Consider the following 18919-nt stretch of genomic DNA (forward strand, 5'->3'; position numbering starts at 1 on the left):
GCGATCAAGCATTACGAAGGCACAACGGCGGCGAAGCGGTTGAGCGCGGCATGACTGCAGCTTCTTCTTCATCGTGGCGAGGAATCCACCACGAAGGCGAGCGTAGAGCGGTGAGTGACACACCCTTTGCTCTCTTGAGCTTGCTAGTTTAGGCTTGTTGTGTGCTTGGAGCCATTTGTGGCTCGCACACGGTGTATCGGCAAGTCCCTTGCTTCGACAGTGCGGCAAGGAGCGCACAGTAACTCTCTCTCTCTCTCTCTCTCTCTCTCTCTCTCTCTCTCTCTCTCTCTCTCTCTCTCTCTCTCTCTCTCTCTCTCTCTCTCTGTGTGTGTGTGTGTGTGTGTGTGTCACTTACTCAGACATGATATGTGCAGTCTTGGATTGCTAACAAGGATGACTTCCTTCGACGGCGGACTCGAGAGTATCGTGGAAGGGATGCGGCCCTAGCACAGTATCTTTCAAAGCTTTGCGAGGTGCCGATAATATTTTGTCACAATGGAATGTCACAAGAGGGTACAACAGCAACTTACACATTAAAGACACTGTCACGCTTCTTGGGTGAACACGTGCTACCCAAAAGTGCAGATAAAGTCATTCTTGTGGACAAAGTGTTTGCTAGAGATTGTTTTAGTTATTGCCCGGGCTATACAGGTGGTCGGGCGGCGTATTACTACACTTACACAGCAATGGCACTAGCTCTTGTCATACAAAACCCGGATGAACTGTTAGAGTATGGAAAACATCTCATGATCCGTTACAAGGGTGATGTGCCAAAAAACAAAATTGAACCTTCAAAATCTTGATACACTTCAAGTAGCAATTGTATTAAGAGCATGTATTACAGAAATATTGAAATTTTGTACAATGTTATCCACTCAAAGTATCTTTCTCCACTTGTGGTTCACATACACCATTGTCTCTCTCCACCTTCGTTGACCTTCACGAGCACTGGAGTTATTGTATGCCATTGATCTTTTAATTTTATTTTGTTGTAAATTTCTGATGGCTTGTGTTGTTGCTGAAGAGGCCAAGACTTCTTTTGCCTGCATTCGATGAATGATTCTACGATAGAACCATGCAAATAGTTCTCTCAAACTGTTAGCCTTGATTCGAGAGACGCCATGTCGTGTGTGCTTGAAATAGGCATTTCTGGCCAGACTTTTCCATCCCTTGGGTATTCCATATGGCCGGGTTCCCATACTTTTGTATAAAATATGGTAAATGATTGAAAATGATGTGCTGGATATGAAAACAGATTACTTAGAATGTTTTACATTCACATAGTTACACGTAAAAGAGAATCAAAATACACAATAATACCATGTAGTGAGTAATCTGGGTGTCTATCCATGCTGTCTTGAATGATTTCTTGAGAAGGTTGAGATTCTCCTTGAACTTGTTCATATCACCTTGTGACCAGTTATCTTTGTCGCACATCAAAAATAGCATGTCTATCGATCGCCAAACCTCAGCCTTCGTGTTATGAGTAGTTGGTTCTTGATCTTTGACTGCAATATGTAGCTTTTTCTAACTCTGATACTCTACCTTGCTAACATAAGATGTGTTATATATTTTTCCATGCTTTGTTAGCTTTGGATCTCGTATTCCTTGGGGTTAGATAAAAACCTCCGTGCCTTCACCCCACCGATGGATGGTTTGCATGGGACATCCTTCTCAACAGTTGATCTCTTTTCATCCCGCTGGATTTTCACATTGCCACCATGAAGCCCCATATCCGACAGTACCAATTCTAAGCATTGCAGGGCCATCTGTCGTTGTGCTGAGTTCTTGATTTTCCAAGAAAACCCGATATATAAGTAGACCAATTTCTCCACAATTCTACAAAGGGCGTGCATTGTATAGATGTGGACATTTACAAGTGGTATTTTCAAAACCGATCGAAAAGCAAGGTCCTCAATATGACGTGTTGGAGCTTTTCTCCACCACTTTGGGTCCAAGACCTTTGCAGGCTCCATGCAGAACAAACACGGCGACTTTGCAATTGCACCCATTCCACAATTATACATGCACTTTAGTGTTTTGAGGTCACCTGCAAGATGCCACTGAACCTGAATGTCTCCCCTTCCATCTAGACGTATTACCTCTCCCTGGTTAGTCTGTCGATCAATCACCTCTAGAACATTAGTTTGATGGAACATCCAATATAGAATGTCATGATCTTCTTTCTTTACCTGCAACACAAAATAAATGAGACTTAAGTAGATGTGAACATTTGAGCTCAGCTGAGAATCTCGCTTACCTCAAAAGCACCAAGCCACCATATGTTAGATTCTGATTGAACACTAAAATACAAAGGATCATCAGTGGGACACTTTGAGAGGGCTCTATTCATTAAATTAATAGTAACACGCTCTAGCTTCTTGTCTTTAACAAGCTCACACTCATCCAGTTTCAACACAAAATGTAATACCCCTCGTGACTCTTCAAATGTGATGTTGTAAAACTCCACCATTCTCTTCTGCAACATCTGCAAGTCCATAAAAATATTATTGAACTCATCATATGCTATGTTTACCCCACGGCCATTGTAAGTTGCTTCAATATGAAACAGTTGTCCAAGATATTCCCCCTGTGCGTTGTTAAGCTGAAGCCTCTCTTTCCAAACACTTGATGCTGATCGTAAAAGTTTGGACTTTATTCCCTTCTTAACAAAGATGGATGAGACAGATTTCTGTATAGCCGAATATCCTCTTTTGCTTACACCAAGTGAATCAAGTGTGCCTTGTATCCCTTTTGCAGGCACTGAGTTCTCTGAAATAAAGCGGGTCCACTACATTTCGCTGTAGGACCTTAAACTTCTTGTCATGTACTATATCTACTGCAAGGCTTCTACTTATAAGTGGCTTCAATCTCTTTCCTATAGTGGCTTTGGGGTCAATGTTTTCCTTGTCAGGATAGATTGAATCTCTACATGAAGACAATGCATAAGTAAATAACAGAAAATTTACTTAAGTAGCACTATTTAGACACATGAAAACAATGCATGACTAGAAAAACAAAAAATTTACTTAACTAAGACTATTTAGTCAACCAAGAAGCATCACCTTAATGCTCGGATTCTTTTCTTAAGACCTCTGGATGCAACCTGCAATGTTTCAAGATTGTGCAGTTTCTTCTTTCGGATACGACCACCCAAGATGGTGTCCTTCATTTGACAACTTTGTACCTTTCCTTTCACTTCCTGTACCTCTATTTTGTGTTGCAAAATGGTAACCTGATCTGTAGAATGCAAATGTGAAATACGAACAATCTCACATTGTTGAGCTTGGAGAATTCCCTTATAGGTTTTAGCTTGCCTTGTAAGAGATTTACAATAACCCAGAAGGCCGTTTTCTCCATCACCAGCAAAGGTCAATAAGCTTGTAGGATTGACAAATGCTACAGACGCATTAGTCATTGGATTCTTAGGATAGAGAGAGCCTCTCGTCCAGATATCTATGTGTTTAGCTCCCTAAGCTCTGAGCGTGTCTATGGATGAGGGAGGTATATGTGTGTTTGTTTTACTCCGCTTAATCAATGGTTGGTATCCGTTGTCCAAATCAATGTGAAAGTGATATTTGGCTCATTTCTGCGTAACATTTGTGTCATTTGAGGAGTGCGCCATTAGCCAAAGGTGCAGGTTTAATGAAAAGTGCGTAGTTGATGCGGCTTCGTCCCTCCATGTTAGCCTCGTTTCCTCCATGTTGACGAGGTTCATTCAATGCAACTAAAAAGAAGATTATCCCTCAATCATTACGGACGAATGTTCAGAAGGGTAAAGAATCTACTAAAAGTACACTTTTTGAACTTTTACCATGACAAACCTGCCTCTATTATTCGCCATATTTTCTAGAGAGAGAGTGCAAAAAATACATTTTCTTAGAAGGCCCTCCAAATGACCTCTGAAATTTCCTAATGCTGAGTTTGTTCTTGATTTTCTAAGCTTAATGGAATTTTTCTCTTTACTCTCCCTCTACTCAATCCTCTTGGGATTGCTTCCACGACACCAAATTCTCTTCTCTTCTTCTTCTCTTCCTCCTAATTCTCTTCTCTTCTTCTTCTCTTCCTCCTGCCAACAAGTGTTCGTGAGTTTTCCAAGGTTGCCTCTTGATTCAAGCTTGGCTTGTCTCACAGCATTTCAACACACTTAGACAAAACTTCTACTAATAAGAGTAGAAGACAGAGAAAAAAACGGGTGAAATGAGTGCTAATGAAATGCAATGAATTACAAGTGCAAGCTTAATTGATAATAATGCTCAATAAAAGATATTATTAAGAGATTACCAAAGTGTGAACGCAAAAGATTATTGCACGCATTGATCAATTAAAGGCTTAATTGGATAAGGAAATATTGGGGAGTATTAATTAGGAGAATATGATCAAAATCAATTGCACCCTAACCTAAACTTCGATACCACCTAGGGGTTGATGGTGGGTACAATTGAGCTCAAGGGTACTTGAAGCTGAAAGCCATTGCTACACAGTTGAAGAGAGAGAGAGAGAGAGAGAGAGAGAGAGAGAGAGAGAGAGAGAGAGAGATGCCTCGTTGACAAAGAGAGCGGAAGTCCTCAGTGGCTTCCAGAGGCGCTGCACCCAGAATAGAAATAGAGAAAGAGAAGTGGCTCGCTCTATCCCAGCATCCAATTGTGTGTGTGTGTGTGTGTGTGTGTGTGTGTGTGTGTGTGTGTGTGTGTGTGTGTGTGTGAGAGAGAGAGAGAGAGAAAGAGAGAGAGAGAGAGAATCCCTTGAGGGAATCTCGATTTTCCCATCGTTTGACGTGGTGAAGACATAATCGTTTGATGTTCGTTGTCCCAAATTTTTTTCAATGCCCTCAAATAGGCTTCGGTTTTGCTTTCGACCTTGAATCCACTTACACACAAGGCTGAGTGTGTTCTTGATTTTCTAAGCTTAATGGAGTTTTGCTCTTTACTCTCCCTCTACTCAATCCTCTTGGGATTGCTCCCACGATGCCAAATTCTCTTCTCTTCTTCTTCTCTTCCTCCTGCCAGCAAGTTTCCATGAGTTTTCCAAGGTTTCCTCTTGATTCAACCTTGGCTTGTCTCACGGCATTTCAACACACTTAGGCAAAACATCTACTAATAAGAGTAGAAGACATAGAAAAAAACGGGTGAAATGAGTGTTAATGAAATGCAATTAATTACAAGTTCAAGCTTAATTGATCCTAATTCTCAATAAAGGAGCTTATTAAGAGATTACCAAAGTGTGAACGCAAAAGATTATTGCATACATTGATCAATTAAAGGTTTAATTAGATAACAAAATATTGGGTAGTATTAATTAGGAGAATATGATCAAAATCAATTGCACCCTAACCTAAACTTTGATACCACGTGTAGGGGTTGATGGTGGGTACAATTGAGCTCACGGGGACTTGAAGCTGAAGGTAGCCATTGCTACACTGTTGAAGAGAGAGAGAGAGAGAGAGAGAGAGAGAGAGAGAGAGAGAGAGAGAGAGAGAGAGAGAGAAAGAGAGAGAGAGAGAGGTACACACTTTCCAAAAAAGGTAACTCAATATACAAAGTGTATAATAATACATTATGGCATAATATCTTGCCACACAGGCACTCATCCTCCACATAGGCATTTACGATAAGAGTTATTGCACACACGGCTGAATGCTACTTGTCCTAGGCCAAAAGCTATACACTCTATCACATGGATTTACACATGGATTTTGCCATGCAGGCATTGAATGGACAGCTAGAGATAGGGCACACCTCTTGTTGGTGCATAAGATAAACATGTACACTTGGAAAAGGGTTTCTTAAGGAGAAAAGAAATACTTTCTTCAAAGATGTGGCAAAGAGAGAATCTACAAACTATGCCCATCTTGAAGAATGGAAGAGAGAAGTAGATCCATACAAGTATACATCAAATCAAAATCTCTCTCTCTCTCTCTCTCTCTCTCTCTCTCTCTCTCTCTCTCTCTCTCTCTCTCTCTCTCATTGTGATTATGGCCTTTGGCCTAGAAATTTCAAACATCTATGGGTACTACCTCTTGTATAGTCAGCAATTTAGTCATCTTGTGAGCATGTGAGGGAACATGGCATGGTGAGTTGCACAAGAGTCCAAATCTATTCGTACTCATTCCCATTGTGTGGAGCCACTCTTAACCTTTGGGAGATCCCTCTTGATCCTTGGGAAAGATGCTTATGTGACCCTTGAGAGAGGTGCACCTAGCCATACACTGATACTTCTTGAGTAGCCACTCATTGTACACACTTTCTAGTGTTTTTTATCACTTCATTATCGAGTATTGTTATTAGTTTTCTATTTCATGCATTATCCAATTTCTCTCTCTAATTACTCATTATGAATGCTACACTAATCATGCCACCCTAACCTCAACACCCTAATCTTCTATGTGTGGACATATTCTTACTAAAGATACTTAGGTGTAACGTGCATTTAGCATTTTCATTAAGAAATCTCTCCCAGGCTAGATTGATTGGAATCATTTTTCTCTCTTCATCCCACCTCATTTAGAGTGCATTCCCTATCGATTTTTTGTGATTTTTCTATGTCAATTACTCCATCTCGTTATCAAATTTTTTTCCTTGTGTGAAGATAATGCTCAACAAGAGCAATCTATAGAGCCTTCAAGCCATCAACTCTGACATCCCTAGTTCATTCAAAAAAAAATCTACTTTTAGGTGACGTGTGTGGGAAGTCTTTCTTGTGTGTGTGCATTCTATGTAGGTGAGTTCAAATTTCCTTTTTTAGGCCCTCTAAAGGAACACAAGCTACTTGGGGCATGGATAAAGGGTTGACCCTATATTTGGGGGACACCTTGGTCTTGAGCTCAAATTGGTGTTGCTTTTTTGGGCAGGTTGGATGGATGCAAAGCACGAATTTAAAATGGCTCATACCTAATCCATTTCGTAAGAGAATACTCATGTGTGAAGCCTTTTAGTTTGTTGCTCGAACTTGAAGTCCACTCAAATCAGATTTTGAATCGAGTTTGGCTCCACAAGGGAACAGTCCCGCATGCAGGCCCTTATTTTTCAAGGCCCCAAAAGGCTACCTTATATGGAGGGGTTTTCCACAGTAGAGAGCCGAAAGCCGAGGAGGTCCTCACCCTCTTCCCCATAGGCCTTTCCCGCTGCAAGGACCTATGTTCCCATAGCAAGCTTTAAGCCCAAGGCTTTTGAGAAGTTGTTTCTTCAAGCTTCAAGAAAGAGATTACTCCCACCACTTATCCACCGAAGATCATCTCTCTCTCTTGAGGAGCCTCATATCAAGAATTTCATATCAAGAAAACAACATTCAAAGGCTTTTTTGAACATACAAAACAAGAAGGAATTCCTTTCTCTCTCTCACACACCCTCTTTTCACTCTCCAACGACTTTAAAATCAACAAATTTTACATTCATGGCACAATAACTTTGTAATGCATTTAATTATTTCTACCTATGGGGATAATCTTATTCAAGTGCACCTGTGAAGAGGTTAGACACTGCATTAAAACGTACCTAATAGATAAGACCCCTCTATTTGCACTATGGTGGATAAGAGCATTGAACAATTCAATGGAGAGGATTTTCATACATGGAAGAATAAGCCGTGAAATTACCTTAAGTGCAAGTAGTTGTGGTATGTTTTTAAATCATAGGTAGTTGAGCCATCTACAGATGAAAGCATACTTACCAAACCCAGACGGCTTAAGTTCAAGCCAAAGAAGAACAAGATCTTGGTAAAATTATCACTTCACTACACGATAATTATGTTCACTTCAATCACGATTGCACCACGGCCATCCAAACATGGACCACCCTAGAGAAAAAATTTGGTGCCCACACCAAAAATGAGCTAGATAAACTTTAAAATGAATTTTTACAAATTCACAATGTATCAAGGTTTGGGTATTCCAAGCCTCGTAAATTGCTTAATGAGTATCATTTCTCAATTAACTTATATTAAGTGTTAGATTTCCAAAAAGAATAAGGTCGTTGTGTTCTTAAATATTATCCCCAAAAACTTTGTCAACGTCGTCACTATGCTAGAACAAAAGGATCCAACACTTTCTTTGCAACATGTCATTAATGCTTTAATTTTTTAAAAAAAACAAAGAAGAATTCAACCAATAGAGGAGTTTTCATTGCATCATCATTTAAAACTGCACCTTCATCAACTAGAACAAATAACAAGAAATATTACGAGAGCAAAAAATCAAGGCATTTTTCTATAAATTGATACAAGAACAAGTTCTATGGTAAATGTGGTAACAAATTTCATTGATGGATAATATGCCACAGCAGCAACAACAACAATAGAGACACAAAAAAAATCAACCTTGCAGAGGACAAAGACAAAAATGAAGATCAAGAGAAGGAGAATTGTCTCCTTGTCTATACCACACTTGATAAATATAGCAACTTTACTAAAGTTTTGTAGAGGATATGGATGGTCATTTTCCTTCTTTGTTTGAGGGGAGGATTATTTAGTCTATGTGCCTACCCTAATCTATGTGACTACTAGCGTGTGTGGCATTGAGTCCCGATCCAACTTGCTTCATTACATTCTAAAGTCCAAGAGGAAGATTGTTGGAATTATGGCCTTTGGACTAGATCTCTCGAGCATCTATGGGTACTACATCTTGTACAATCAACAGTTTAGTCATCTTGTGAGCATGTAAGAGAACATGGCTTAGCACACATAGCATGGTGAGTCGCACAAGAGTCCAAAGTTATTCCCAGTCACCCTTACTCTATGGATTCACTCTTGACCTTTGGGAGAATCCCCTTGACCCTTTAGAAATATGCTTATGTGACTCTTGAGAGATAACCCAACCATATGCTGCTAGTACTTAAGTACCCACTCATTGTACACCCTTTCTAGTGTTGATGATCACTTCATTATCAGGTATTGTATTAGTTTTCTACTTTGTGCATTGGTCAATTGCTCTCTTTAATTACTCAGTATAAATGTTACACTAATCATGCCACCCTAAACCATCTCTGTGTGTGTGTGTGTGTGTGTGTGTGTGTGTGTGTGTGTGTGTGTGTGTGTGTGTGTGAGAGAGAGAGAGAGAGAGAGAGAGAGAGAGAGAGAGAGAAATCTCTCTTAGCATGTCCAATATAATGATGTGATCTCATGGTTATTGAGTTTATTTTCATGATAACTTGCATCACTTTCTTAAACTTCCTTTTGGATTTGGAATTTTGCTCTCTTTCTCTCTATATATATAAAAGAAATGGACAATGAAAGAGTCAATGTCTTTGTATATGTTTGATGGAAGTGTGTCTGGTGGTTATTGAAAGAAGAAGCATCGCTTAACAAGAATAGGAATGATTTTGAAGATTTTATGCACATGGATTTTGGGCAAACACGATAGTACACTAATAAAGTTTTTTAATTTTTGTGAATCCTTGGAAGGCAAAGAAGTTGTGATTTTTATGAAGCCTTGGCAACAAATATTATTACAAGCCACTACAAAAGCACTTTAGAAATATAGAGATAGAGATAGAGAAGGGATAATTAAAAAGAGTGAAAAAAAATCCCAAATCCATTTTACAAGCATGCGTGTGGTAGCTCTAAAAGCTGAAATTCAAAACCTCTCGTGTGATCTATTATTATTGGATGGATAGTGCTGTAAGAGTAGAATGCATATCTACAATCTCTACGAAGTTTGAACTTTTTTAGACAAGTAAATTTTCAAAAAACCTCTAACTGCTCAAGTATAGCCACGTGGCATCATGAAAATCATTGTGCATTATATTAGAGTTTACAAGAACTTAGGAGTTTACATTAGAACAAGCTTAAATGTAGCAAAATAATAATAATAAATTTAATTATCAAAATTTAAGATTTTTTCAATTTACTTAATTAATTCGCTAACTCAAGAGTCAGACTCTGAGTTTAAGAATATTGCTTCATGACATTCATTTACAAGATAAATAGGTATGCTTGGAAAAGCTTTGAAGAGAAAAGGACTATTTACCTTCAAAGGTGTGGCAAAGATAGAAGTTGGGCACTATGGCCACGTTGGCAAATGGAAGACAAAAGTAGAGGAAGTTAACCACATAAGTATACATCAATTCCAAAATCTCTCGCTCTTGCTCTCTCGCTCTCTCTCTCTCTCTCTCAAAAATTGAGAGCAAGAAAGTGGTACATCATAGCAGTATGATATTACTATCAAAATTAAGGTTCCCCCCTTTCTATGATCATGCCCTCCTCCCCTGCATCTCTCTCTCTCTCTCTCTCTCTCTCTCTCTCTCTCTCTCTCTCTCTTCCTTTTCCATTACATGCCACCCTCCTCCAACAAGCCCTCACTAGCAATTTAGTCATAGATATCTACACTAGCCCCCCACAAGCAAGCTTTGTGTGAATTATGTTTCCCCAAACAGCCCCTTAACTTTCCTCACAACCACCTTCCATGAGAGCCCCTCACTCTTGCGTTGGGCTAAACCTTGTGTAAGGCCACAAGCCCTATGTTCTTTCTCCCCATGAGTTCGGCTATGTCTCACATAAGGCCCCGCCCTCAAAAACCCTTCTTCCTTTTGGAAATGGTGTTACCGTAGCATAAAAAACCAAAAGAGAGCATTTTCAAAGATGCGCACATACTAGGGCATCAATCCAAAAAAGGCACTTTTGACATAGGATACTACTAATTGGAGGGGTGGTGTGAATAACAAGCCTCACACCCATTTTTTCACAGCTTACTGTTCACATTAAAACTTCTCTTCTTCTTCTTCTCCACTAATGGAACGCTCCCTTGCCATTTTCGAATGAGTCTTAACACATTTTAGACAAGCGCCCATTTGAAAATAACTGTGTGTAGCCACCCTAAGGTATGTTGTAGCATGGCAAAAAAATGGTGATGACAATTGGGGGAAGTGATACTTAAAATCAAGAAAAAAGCCTCCAATTCTATTGGCAAAGAGGTGAGGGAAATACTTTGCTTTCACGTTTTCAAAAAATATAGCTTAACCCCAATTATTTTGCATCGGTTAGAATGTGGTCACACATGCACCAGTTATCGATACTATGTTACTGAGGCAACTATGCCAAAGCCGACATAGGTGCAAACGGCCTTAGTTGCATATAAGACAAGTAGGAGATCTATTTAATGGTACATAAACAAATATTGCTTGAAAACTTATCACCATTTTCCAAATTAAAAACGGACACAGTTTTCTCACTACTTTCCCTATTTGGATAGTGTTGATGGTTAGCCCATCTGATATGGATTCATCCCTAAGTATTGGCTTCCTCACTTATCCCTCCCCGCACCTATGTATTTATTTTGAGTTTTTAAACTTCTCAACATTCTTTACGTAAACTCGAATACACACACATAACCTTAAAACTTATCAGCATACTTTGTATGAATGGCCTTAAGAGTTTGGATATAGTCAGCAACTACACTATCTGACAAACAAACCATCATGGCCTACAAGCAGATTTATAACGCATTCGTAACGAAGTTCGTGCATGGAGTGGGATTAGCGTGTCTACGTGGGGGCTCCCCGCTCCTAGGCCCTGAGAGAGAGCTTGAAGCTTGTAGTCTACGGATGTCTACAGGCTCTACCACCACACCTTGGATCACTACCCTCATATATACTAATGTCCTCTCACGAGTGACAAAGCGAAGCCTCACTATTTTTACCGTAAACAATATGCATGAACCCCGGTTAGGCATGCATAATCGAACAAGTGAAAAGTACAATGCTAAAAAGAAAGCATCCCTCAGCACAAAAGTAAACCCTTCTTTAATTTTGATTAGAAGAGCTCAAGGAATGAAACGGTTGTCCCGAAAGCTCCAAAGGCCAATCCAAATACAATTAGAAAAACATCTGCAAAAAACATTAGACTTGTCGGTGGATTTTCATCATCTTCCTTCATCACTTTGATATGTATTGCAGCAGGAATGATGAAGCCAACTAGGCATGAAATGCTGCTTCCAACAAGCGAAAGAAATACCGTAAACTGCTTAACAGTGGTGGCCAAAAGACAGACTACAAGCACGACGAGCGTCCTAAGTGCCAGCGATAACTTCCTATGCGAGAAACGCCTCTCCACCAACTCAAATGCCGGGTTGAGCACCAAAGGGATGGCCAACAAGAGTGCAAAGCTTATGGCACTTTTGATCAACATGGCCTCTATCCCACTTTGCAAATTTAGGGTGATAATCTGTTTTGTGCTTTCGCCAAAGGCAGCGTACCCCAGCATGGCAAAGACAATATATACGACACAGCAGAAAACAAAGGCCATTCCCATGACAGATCCAAGCTTCTTTGGCTCTTTCATGGCTGCCTCTATGGGTATCATGATTGACGAAAACTGAAAGGTGTAAATTCCAACACCAAATGCTGATGGCACTGCTACCATGCTCTTGATGGCCTTCATGTTTGCATAGGTAAGATTTCTAATAATTTCCATGGTATCAGACACCATGATAGTTGCCAAGGCTCCGAGATTTAGCACGTCCGCAAGCAAGCTAAAAGGAGCGAGCAGCGTAATGGACGGTATGGCAGCAAGGGCTGCCTCAAGAGGGAAAACAAGCCATACATATGTAGAAGAAGAGGACCAATCCAAGCCTGCAAAATTTCCAAATCGAAGGCTACTGCTAGCATTTGTTGAAGAGGATGCTAGTGCCATCAAACTTTTGCGGCCAACACAAGAAAATGGATCCCGGTCTTGTCGTGCTGATGAAGCTTGGGATGAAATTGCCTGTAAGGACTGCATACCACCACTAAAAGACGAGACAATTGACGACGATGACGTTGTTTGCATAACTTCAAGAGCAGAAGCTACAGAGGCCACATTCCGACTAATGAACATGATGTAGGAGATGGCTCCTAAAAATATGCTGAGGGTGAGCATGATGTCGATAGCCAATCTACCCCAAGACCCAAACGTATGGAACATAAGGTCTCCGAAGCTCGCAATGATGAGGTGGGTACCACGGGATCTGTGCAGCCTGTGTTTCGAGTAAACCTGGAGGATGATCTCTCTCTCTCTCTCTCTCTCTCTCTCTCTCACACACACACACACAGGCCTACCTGCAGCATCATTCCATGGCGCCACTCAAAACAAGAGTGAGGATGCCCATGACCCATCCAACAGTGCTGAAAATGTAGGGCAAGCCAAGTACTCCCGATCCGATGATGGAGATGACGAGGTTTACAAACGTTCTTGGTGTGGAGGAGAGGGGCTGGCTCGCGAGGGGAGGAACCTCCTCAGATCGTGTTGGCGATGGCAACCTCCCGGCTTCCTTCTGCGTCAGTGAAGCCATTGCCGTGCCGGCAAAGGAAGGAATTGGGACCTTGGAATGCTCACAGGAGTGAGCTTGTTCTTCTAGTCCGAAGGAGACTTCCGACGGAGACTTCAGACTGGTTACTTTTGGTGAGGCTCATGTGGTTTTTGATGTCCTTCCCAGTAGGTTCAGACCTACCAGTCTGAACGACCTTGGAGGAGGCAGAGTGAAAAAGAGAGATGTTGAGAGAGGGGGGGGGGGTCCGGGTCGGAAGAGCTATGGTAGGCTAAGCGAAAGAGAACGCTTGCCTGTAGCAAATAAGGTGCAGCCACGGCATTTGGAAGCCCCTATGCAGAAGACTTCCATCGTATTGTCTGAACCCAGCCGCAAACTAGTTACTTGGTGAGCCTAATGTGGTTTTTGATGTCCTTCAAACTAGTTACTCGACTCACTAGGCACATACACTGGAAGCTTTGATATATTATTAGCTAGAATCTTTTCATATTCAGTTAGGTCACTTTCTTGCTTACTTTCTATCTTTAGCAAGCAAAATTGTCATGAACTTTATTGGATTTGAACTCATGCTTGCTGCATTCTGCTTAGAGGCATAACCCTCTAAGCCATTATACCACGAACGCCTGCATGTTGTAAGCACAACACTTTTCTTTAAAAAAACAAAAGGCTCCTCACCCTCCAGCAGGTCCTCCAACGACGTGCTGACCCGGCACACACTCTGCTCAACATTGAAGCACTTGTCGTTCGCGCACATCTTGTCACACCCCCTGTAATGCTCAGATATCCCTGCTTGCCAGCCCTAGGCGTCCACTAGGAAATATGTAACATAGCACGTGCGAACGAAATAAGGGATTTATAGTTAGGTACATTAAATGTACTTCCATAAAGGGGTTTTTAATTGAAAAAGTGAAAATTTTCATACATAAGGGCTTTTTTTTTTACAAAAATGCATACATAAGGGGTACATATAATACTTGAAAATATATAGGTAAGGGATTATTTAAATACCTCTTGTTCGCACGTGCTATGTACAAACTTTACATAGTGGATTGCTCGGGCCTGCTAGCTGCCCACCGATTGCCGCTCCACTTCGTTTCCTTCCTTGCCCTTGATGTAGCATTCTTGAAGATTCTTTCAAAGTGATTACCCCCTCCCCCCCCCCCCCCCGGGGGGGGTTGTGTAATCTTCATTTTCTATAAGTGACATGGCAATATCACTTTTAGAAATAACGCACAAGTAGGGAGAGACATCACACAATCTTCTCCTCCCTCCCCTCTCATGCAGGCTGAAGGCGGCTCTCTCTGTTGACTTTGCCCAAATCGCGGACCGATTTTCAAATGGAGTGTATCGGACACGTCATTCAACAACAAATCTCTAGGAAGTGACTCTCTCTCTCTCTCTCTCTCTCTCTCTCTCTCTCTCTCTCTCTCTCTCTCTCTGAGCAAGGCCAACATGAGTGAGGTGCATGTGGGTGAGAGCAACCACACAAGCGCACAGAAGAAGAAGCAAAGGGGACCTGGAGCTTGAAAGAGTGCCAATGGGGGAGCGCCATGTGGCCTACGCAACAAGAGCAAGCACACTTGGAAGCCGAAGAGTGAGCTTTGCAGTAACAAACTACAAGCAGGCCTGCACTCTCGACACCCCATCCTGACTCATCAGAGTCTGTCTCCGCTTTCCCTATAGACATCAATTTAGGTGTACCTCAGTTTTTGATTCCGTTTGAATTTTCTGTTTCTTTCATGCATCTTTTGTAAAGTTGACTTCTCTGAGTTAGCGTTGTCAAGTGTTTTTTGAATGGGCAAGAAGCACATCAATGGAACCGGAATGCTTGTCAAATTGCCTCTTGTACATAGGCATGCATAGCCCATTGCACTTGGGAAGTGGTTTGTAAAAGTAGTTGTACAAAGGTTTGTTTTTGTCTTGTCTATTTGATGGTGTTTTTGGTCAAATGAATCTCTAGAAGTTGTTTTTCAATGAGTGCTTCTAGCCGTGCTTTATAGCTTTTCAATGGGGTTTATGCGTCATAAGATATGAGGGTTTGAAGTTGTCATTTTTTGCTTGGAAGGCGGTGACATGTGCTGTTGCAGATTGTGTGTATGAGCTCGCACCTAGAGGGTTTCTTGATGAAGATTTTTTCCCTGCCTTTGGATTTGTCAACCTCTGTATTTGATCAAGATGCGATAGAGAGCACTCATGTAGGGTGTACGGATGGCAAGCCATTTTCAATTCGATGAACTGTTGTCGAGCATGAGAGCTCTAGCTGAGAAGAGGGCTTGGTGAAGTGTGTCATAGAGAATTTCAAGATGATCGGTGAGTTTTCTATGGCAGGATAGCGATTTACGCCTTGTGAGGCTCGCCGGGGATATCATTAGCATGCTTATTATGATGCATTTTGAAAGCCCCTCATTTGAAGATATGTGAAAGGGTCTCTTGATGGGCGAGCCCGACATGATGGAAAAGTTCAAGTTTGTGGGGTTCCGACCAGTGCTCGAAAAAAACTTTTTTCCAAAAACTTGGCAAACCTACATAAGTGAAACATCAGAGATAAGTTGACAAAATTTGAAGGTTTTTACACCAAAATACACTAATTTTTTCAAAATTTTGTAGGTTTTCTCACCTTTGAAAATAAAATTTAAAGGTAAATTTCAAAATTTGTAGGTGGGATTACACTATGCGAGCAATGGTTCCGACTGCTGGTGGTTGCCAATTTTAGCAAGAGAAGCCTCGCGAAGCAAATTGGACCTGAAGAGGGGCTAGCGGTCTCTGAATGGGAGCACAAAAGGGAAAAGTGCCATGAGAACTCCATGAAAGGGGTTGGAAAGGAGGCCATTTGAAGCATGAGCCCCTGTGAGATCGCCGATTGTGTGGAAGCGGAAGCAGGGAGTGGCCAACTTCAAAGCTTCAGGGAATTGAGAGAGAGAAGGGAGCCAGCGTTTCCCATCTGAGTGCCTCCCCGTACATGGCGGGTGGAGATGGAAGAGAGAGGCTGAGAGCGGCCAGCTTGAAGGGGGAGAGGGACGCATTTCTACAGGTTCTGGTGGGCGGTGGGAGCTGCAATATGGCAGGCTTTAGGCTGTCGTAATTGGGAGGCCCTTTTCGATTGTGGGGGTCTACTAAAGATATGCGCACTGAGGGGAATATAAAACATTTAGGGAATGTTGGCATGGAAATTTGGTTAATGCACTCTTAGTGCCATTGGGTGGGTTTCTGATGATGCCTTTCCCTGAGAGGACAATGTCGCCCATCTATTGTAGGCAATAATAACCTCGGGTCTCTTTCCCATTTCTTACGATATAGGCCATATTGTGTGAGCCTCCAATGTCCATTGCTGGATGATCTGAAGTTTGAATGCGATGTGAGTTGAGCTATATGGAGGATAGGTTCATGCTTTGCTAAAATCTTGTTAGCGCTATCAATACGGTCTAGGGTACTACGTGTCTAATTCAAAATTTCCATCTTTGTCTGTGTGATTTAGTAAGATGAATGAACTCAAAGCCACAACGAAAATGTTTTTCTTCAAAATACCACTCTTTGTCTCTTCAAGAGAAGACAGAACATGACAGCGGTCTTTGTCTCTTCAAGAGAAGATATAACATGACAACACTCTTTTACCTTGCTCCATCTTCGTGCATGCAAGGTGGTTAAGGTATCTACCTATGGACCTTTCCTTTTATCTACAATTTTTATATGCCCCGTAAGCGTCATCATTAGCATCAGCAGCATCAAGCTCATGTTTCCCTTTGTAGAATGAGGAAGAAAAGTAGCACTTTTAAGGTCATCTCCTTGCTCTTGTTGTCAAGTGGCAAGACACAAAACTTATCATTTGCTGTCCCTCAAAGCACAAGTATGCGGCTTGTGAGAAACTTATTTGGCCCACACCGGTCATGTTGAATCTCACACGCACTTGGTTGGATTAATACTTACATTGATAGTTTCAATAACTTAGATTATGCATGTACAGTCCATGTACTGGATTATTTGAGATTTTCTATAGCTCTTTCATGTCCAGCCAGAAACACATGCTCAAAGTAGGCTTGCTCTCAATTGAAGGCGTGTGCATGTTTTGTGATAGGTATCTTAAAGCAGACTAGGTAGTCATCGAGGGGTTCCTACCAACGATTGATTGAGTTCAGGTTCTCTATGAAGTTATGCATCATTTAGCTTCTTTTGCAAAGTCCATGGTTTCAATTGCTGAGAAGAGCTCTCATTTCACCTTTGGGGCCAAAGAGATAGGTAGCAATGCAGTGGACATCCAATCAAAAGCGGGACCCGGCTATGGATCATAGAGCACGCCTGGAGCAAACTAGAGAAAGACTTAAGCGTGCAACAAGTAGTGTGCCGGATATGCTTGGCCTCACAACTCCCATGCTTGTGGCAGGCACGAAAGACACGCAAGAGTTAAGCTTATCTCAAAATGTGACCCTTCATTTAGAAGGTAGTCTTATTGCTTGCAGAAGCATTAAAAGTAGCTAGTTGTATCTAGGCATGTCATCAAAGGTTTTCTAGATAAAGTTTGGAAAACCGCCATTTGAATTGAGGGGTCATGTGATTAGATGTCTCAGAAAATTTTGCAAAAACGATTGAGACGACAACTTAGGTTTTGGGATCTAGTAGGTCACATCATGTTAGGCTTTATTATGGGTGGGTCTACCTTATCACTCTAGATAGTAGAACCATGAGAGGAAATCAATGCATGGGCCTTTGTTTTAATAGTGTGCTCTAGTATATGTGCATGCGAGTGTGTAACAATGCTTGAATGCACCATGAAGTCTCTAAATCTTGTTACAAGTGATTAACTTTGAATAATCTCCACATCAGAATGAATACTTACATAGCATTGGATTACTTTGAAATACTTTGAAATGTTTCTTTGAGTTGAAGGTTGCAGTCTTGAAGAATCTAATAAAATGCCTAACAATCAAAATACTAATTCGTCATCCTAGGACACACCATACACACTGAAACTTTTGTTCTATGTTTCCTAAAAACACTCTCCCTATTTGGGAACACCTTTCCCATTGTTGTCACACAACCCTATGCCATTATAAAACTCATTATAACGGCAGGCCAATGTAAAATGATGCTTCAATTTTCACCTTGTTTTCATTGTAGAGCATTGACGTGGCCACTTGTCATTATCTATGCCATTGCCCTTGATTGAACAACATGGCCAACAGGTTAGTCGCCAAAAGGCTCCCACAATCGCCGACAATAAATTGAAAAGTAGAGCATTGAATGAAGAAGTGCAATTTCAAAAGCACACCACGCTTATTTATAACCATTGTCTTGTTCACTTGTTTGCGAAGCCTGATAGCCATCATCACTGCTCCCAGGTGCAAGCTGCCACACTCATCTACAAATCTGTTGCATGTTGGTATCTCAATAAGAGTGCATACATCCTACCATCCTACGCATCGTCTTCTCAACTAGCATTCTCTCTCTCTCTCTCTCTCTCTCTCTCTCTCTCTCTCTCTCTCTCTCTCTCTCTCTCTCTCAAGAAGTGTACTTAAGGGTTGTTATTTCCTAAAACGTAATCGCATAACCAATGTTTCCATTATACCACAAACCAAATTCTTTGGCAACTAAGTTGGGCTAATGTTAAATATCGACCAGCATAGGTACGTGTAAGAGGATATGATCGGGGGAGCCGATCACGGCCCTTTTTGGGGGGAGCCTTTTTTTTTT

The 18919-nt window shown here is 41.3% G+C and overlaps 2 protein-coding genes across 4 annotated transcripts; both read right to left on the bottom strand.

Moving 5' to 3' along the window:
• Positions 1-823: 823 nt before the first annotated feature.
• Positions 824-11579, bottom strand: LOC147420845 (uncharacterized). 2 transcript variants are annotated; one of them, XR_015186913.1, is made up of 3 exons: positions 2261-11579; positions 1321-2192; positions 824-1239 (listed from the first exon to the last, which is right to left on the bottom strand). XR_015186913.1 is itself a non-coding variant. In XM_086504003.1 (2 exons), exons 1-2 carry the CDS (start codon positions 2498-2500, stop codon positions 1587-1589), a joined length of 846 nt encoding a protein of 281 aa, XP_086360129.1. In that variant the 5' UTR covers positions 2501-11579; the 3' UTR covers positions 824-1586. The 2 variants fall into 2 exon arrangements, 1 of the variants encoding a protein (XP_086360129.1); XM_086504003.1 differs by having other exon boundaries at positions 824-2192.
• Positions 11580-11717: 138 nt separating this feature from the next.
• On the bottom strand, positions 11718-13230 carry LOC147420846 (amino acid transporter AVT3C-like). 2 transcript variants are annotated; one of them, XM_086504001.1, is made up of 2 exons: positions 13026-13230; positions 11718-12960 (listed from the first exon to the last, which is right to left on the bottom strand). In XM_086504001.1, the coding sequence occupies exons 1-2, from the start codon at positions 13080-13082 to the stop codon at positions 11743-11745; spliced, it is 1275 nt and encodes a 424-aa protein (XP_086360127.1). In that variant the 5' UTR covers positions 13083-13230; the 3' UTR covers positions 11718-11742. The 2 variants fall into 2 exon arrangements, with proteins under 2 accessions (XP_086360127.1, XP_086360128.1); XM_086504002.1 differs by having other exon boundaries at positions 11718-12943; positions 13026-13164.
• Between the last annotated feature and the right edge of the window lie 5689 nt (positions 13231-18919).

The sequence above is a fragment of the Adiantum capillus-veneris genome, chromosome 28 (assembly GCF_014529385.1).
Source record: "Adiantum capillus-veneris isolate H3 chromosome 28, ASM1452938v2, whole genome shotgun sequence".
Lineage (NCBI taxonomy): Eukaryota > Viridiplantae > Streptophyta > Polypodiopsida > Polypodiales > Pteridaceae > Adiantum > Adiantum capillus-veneris.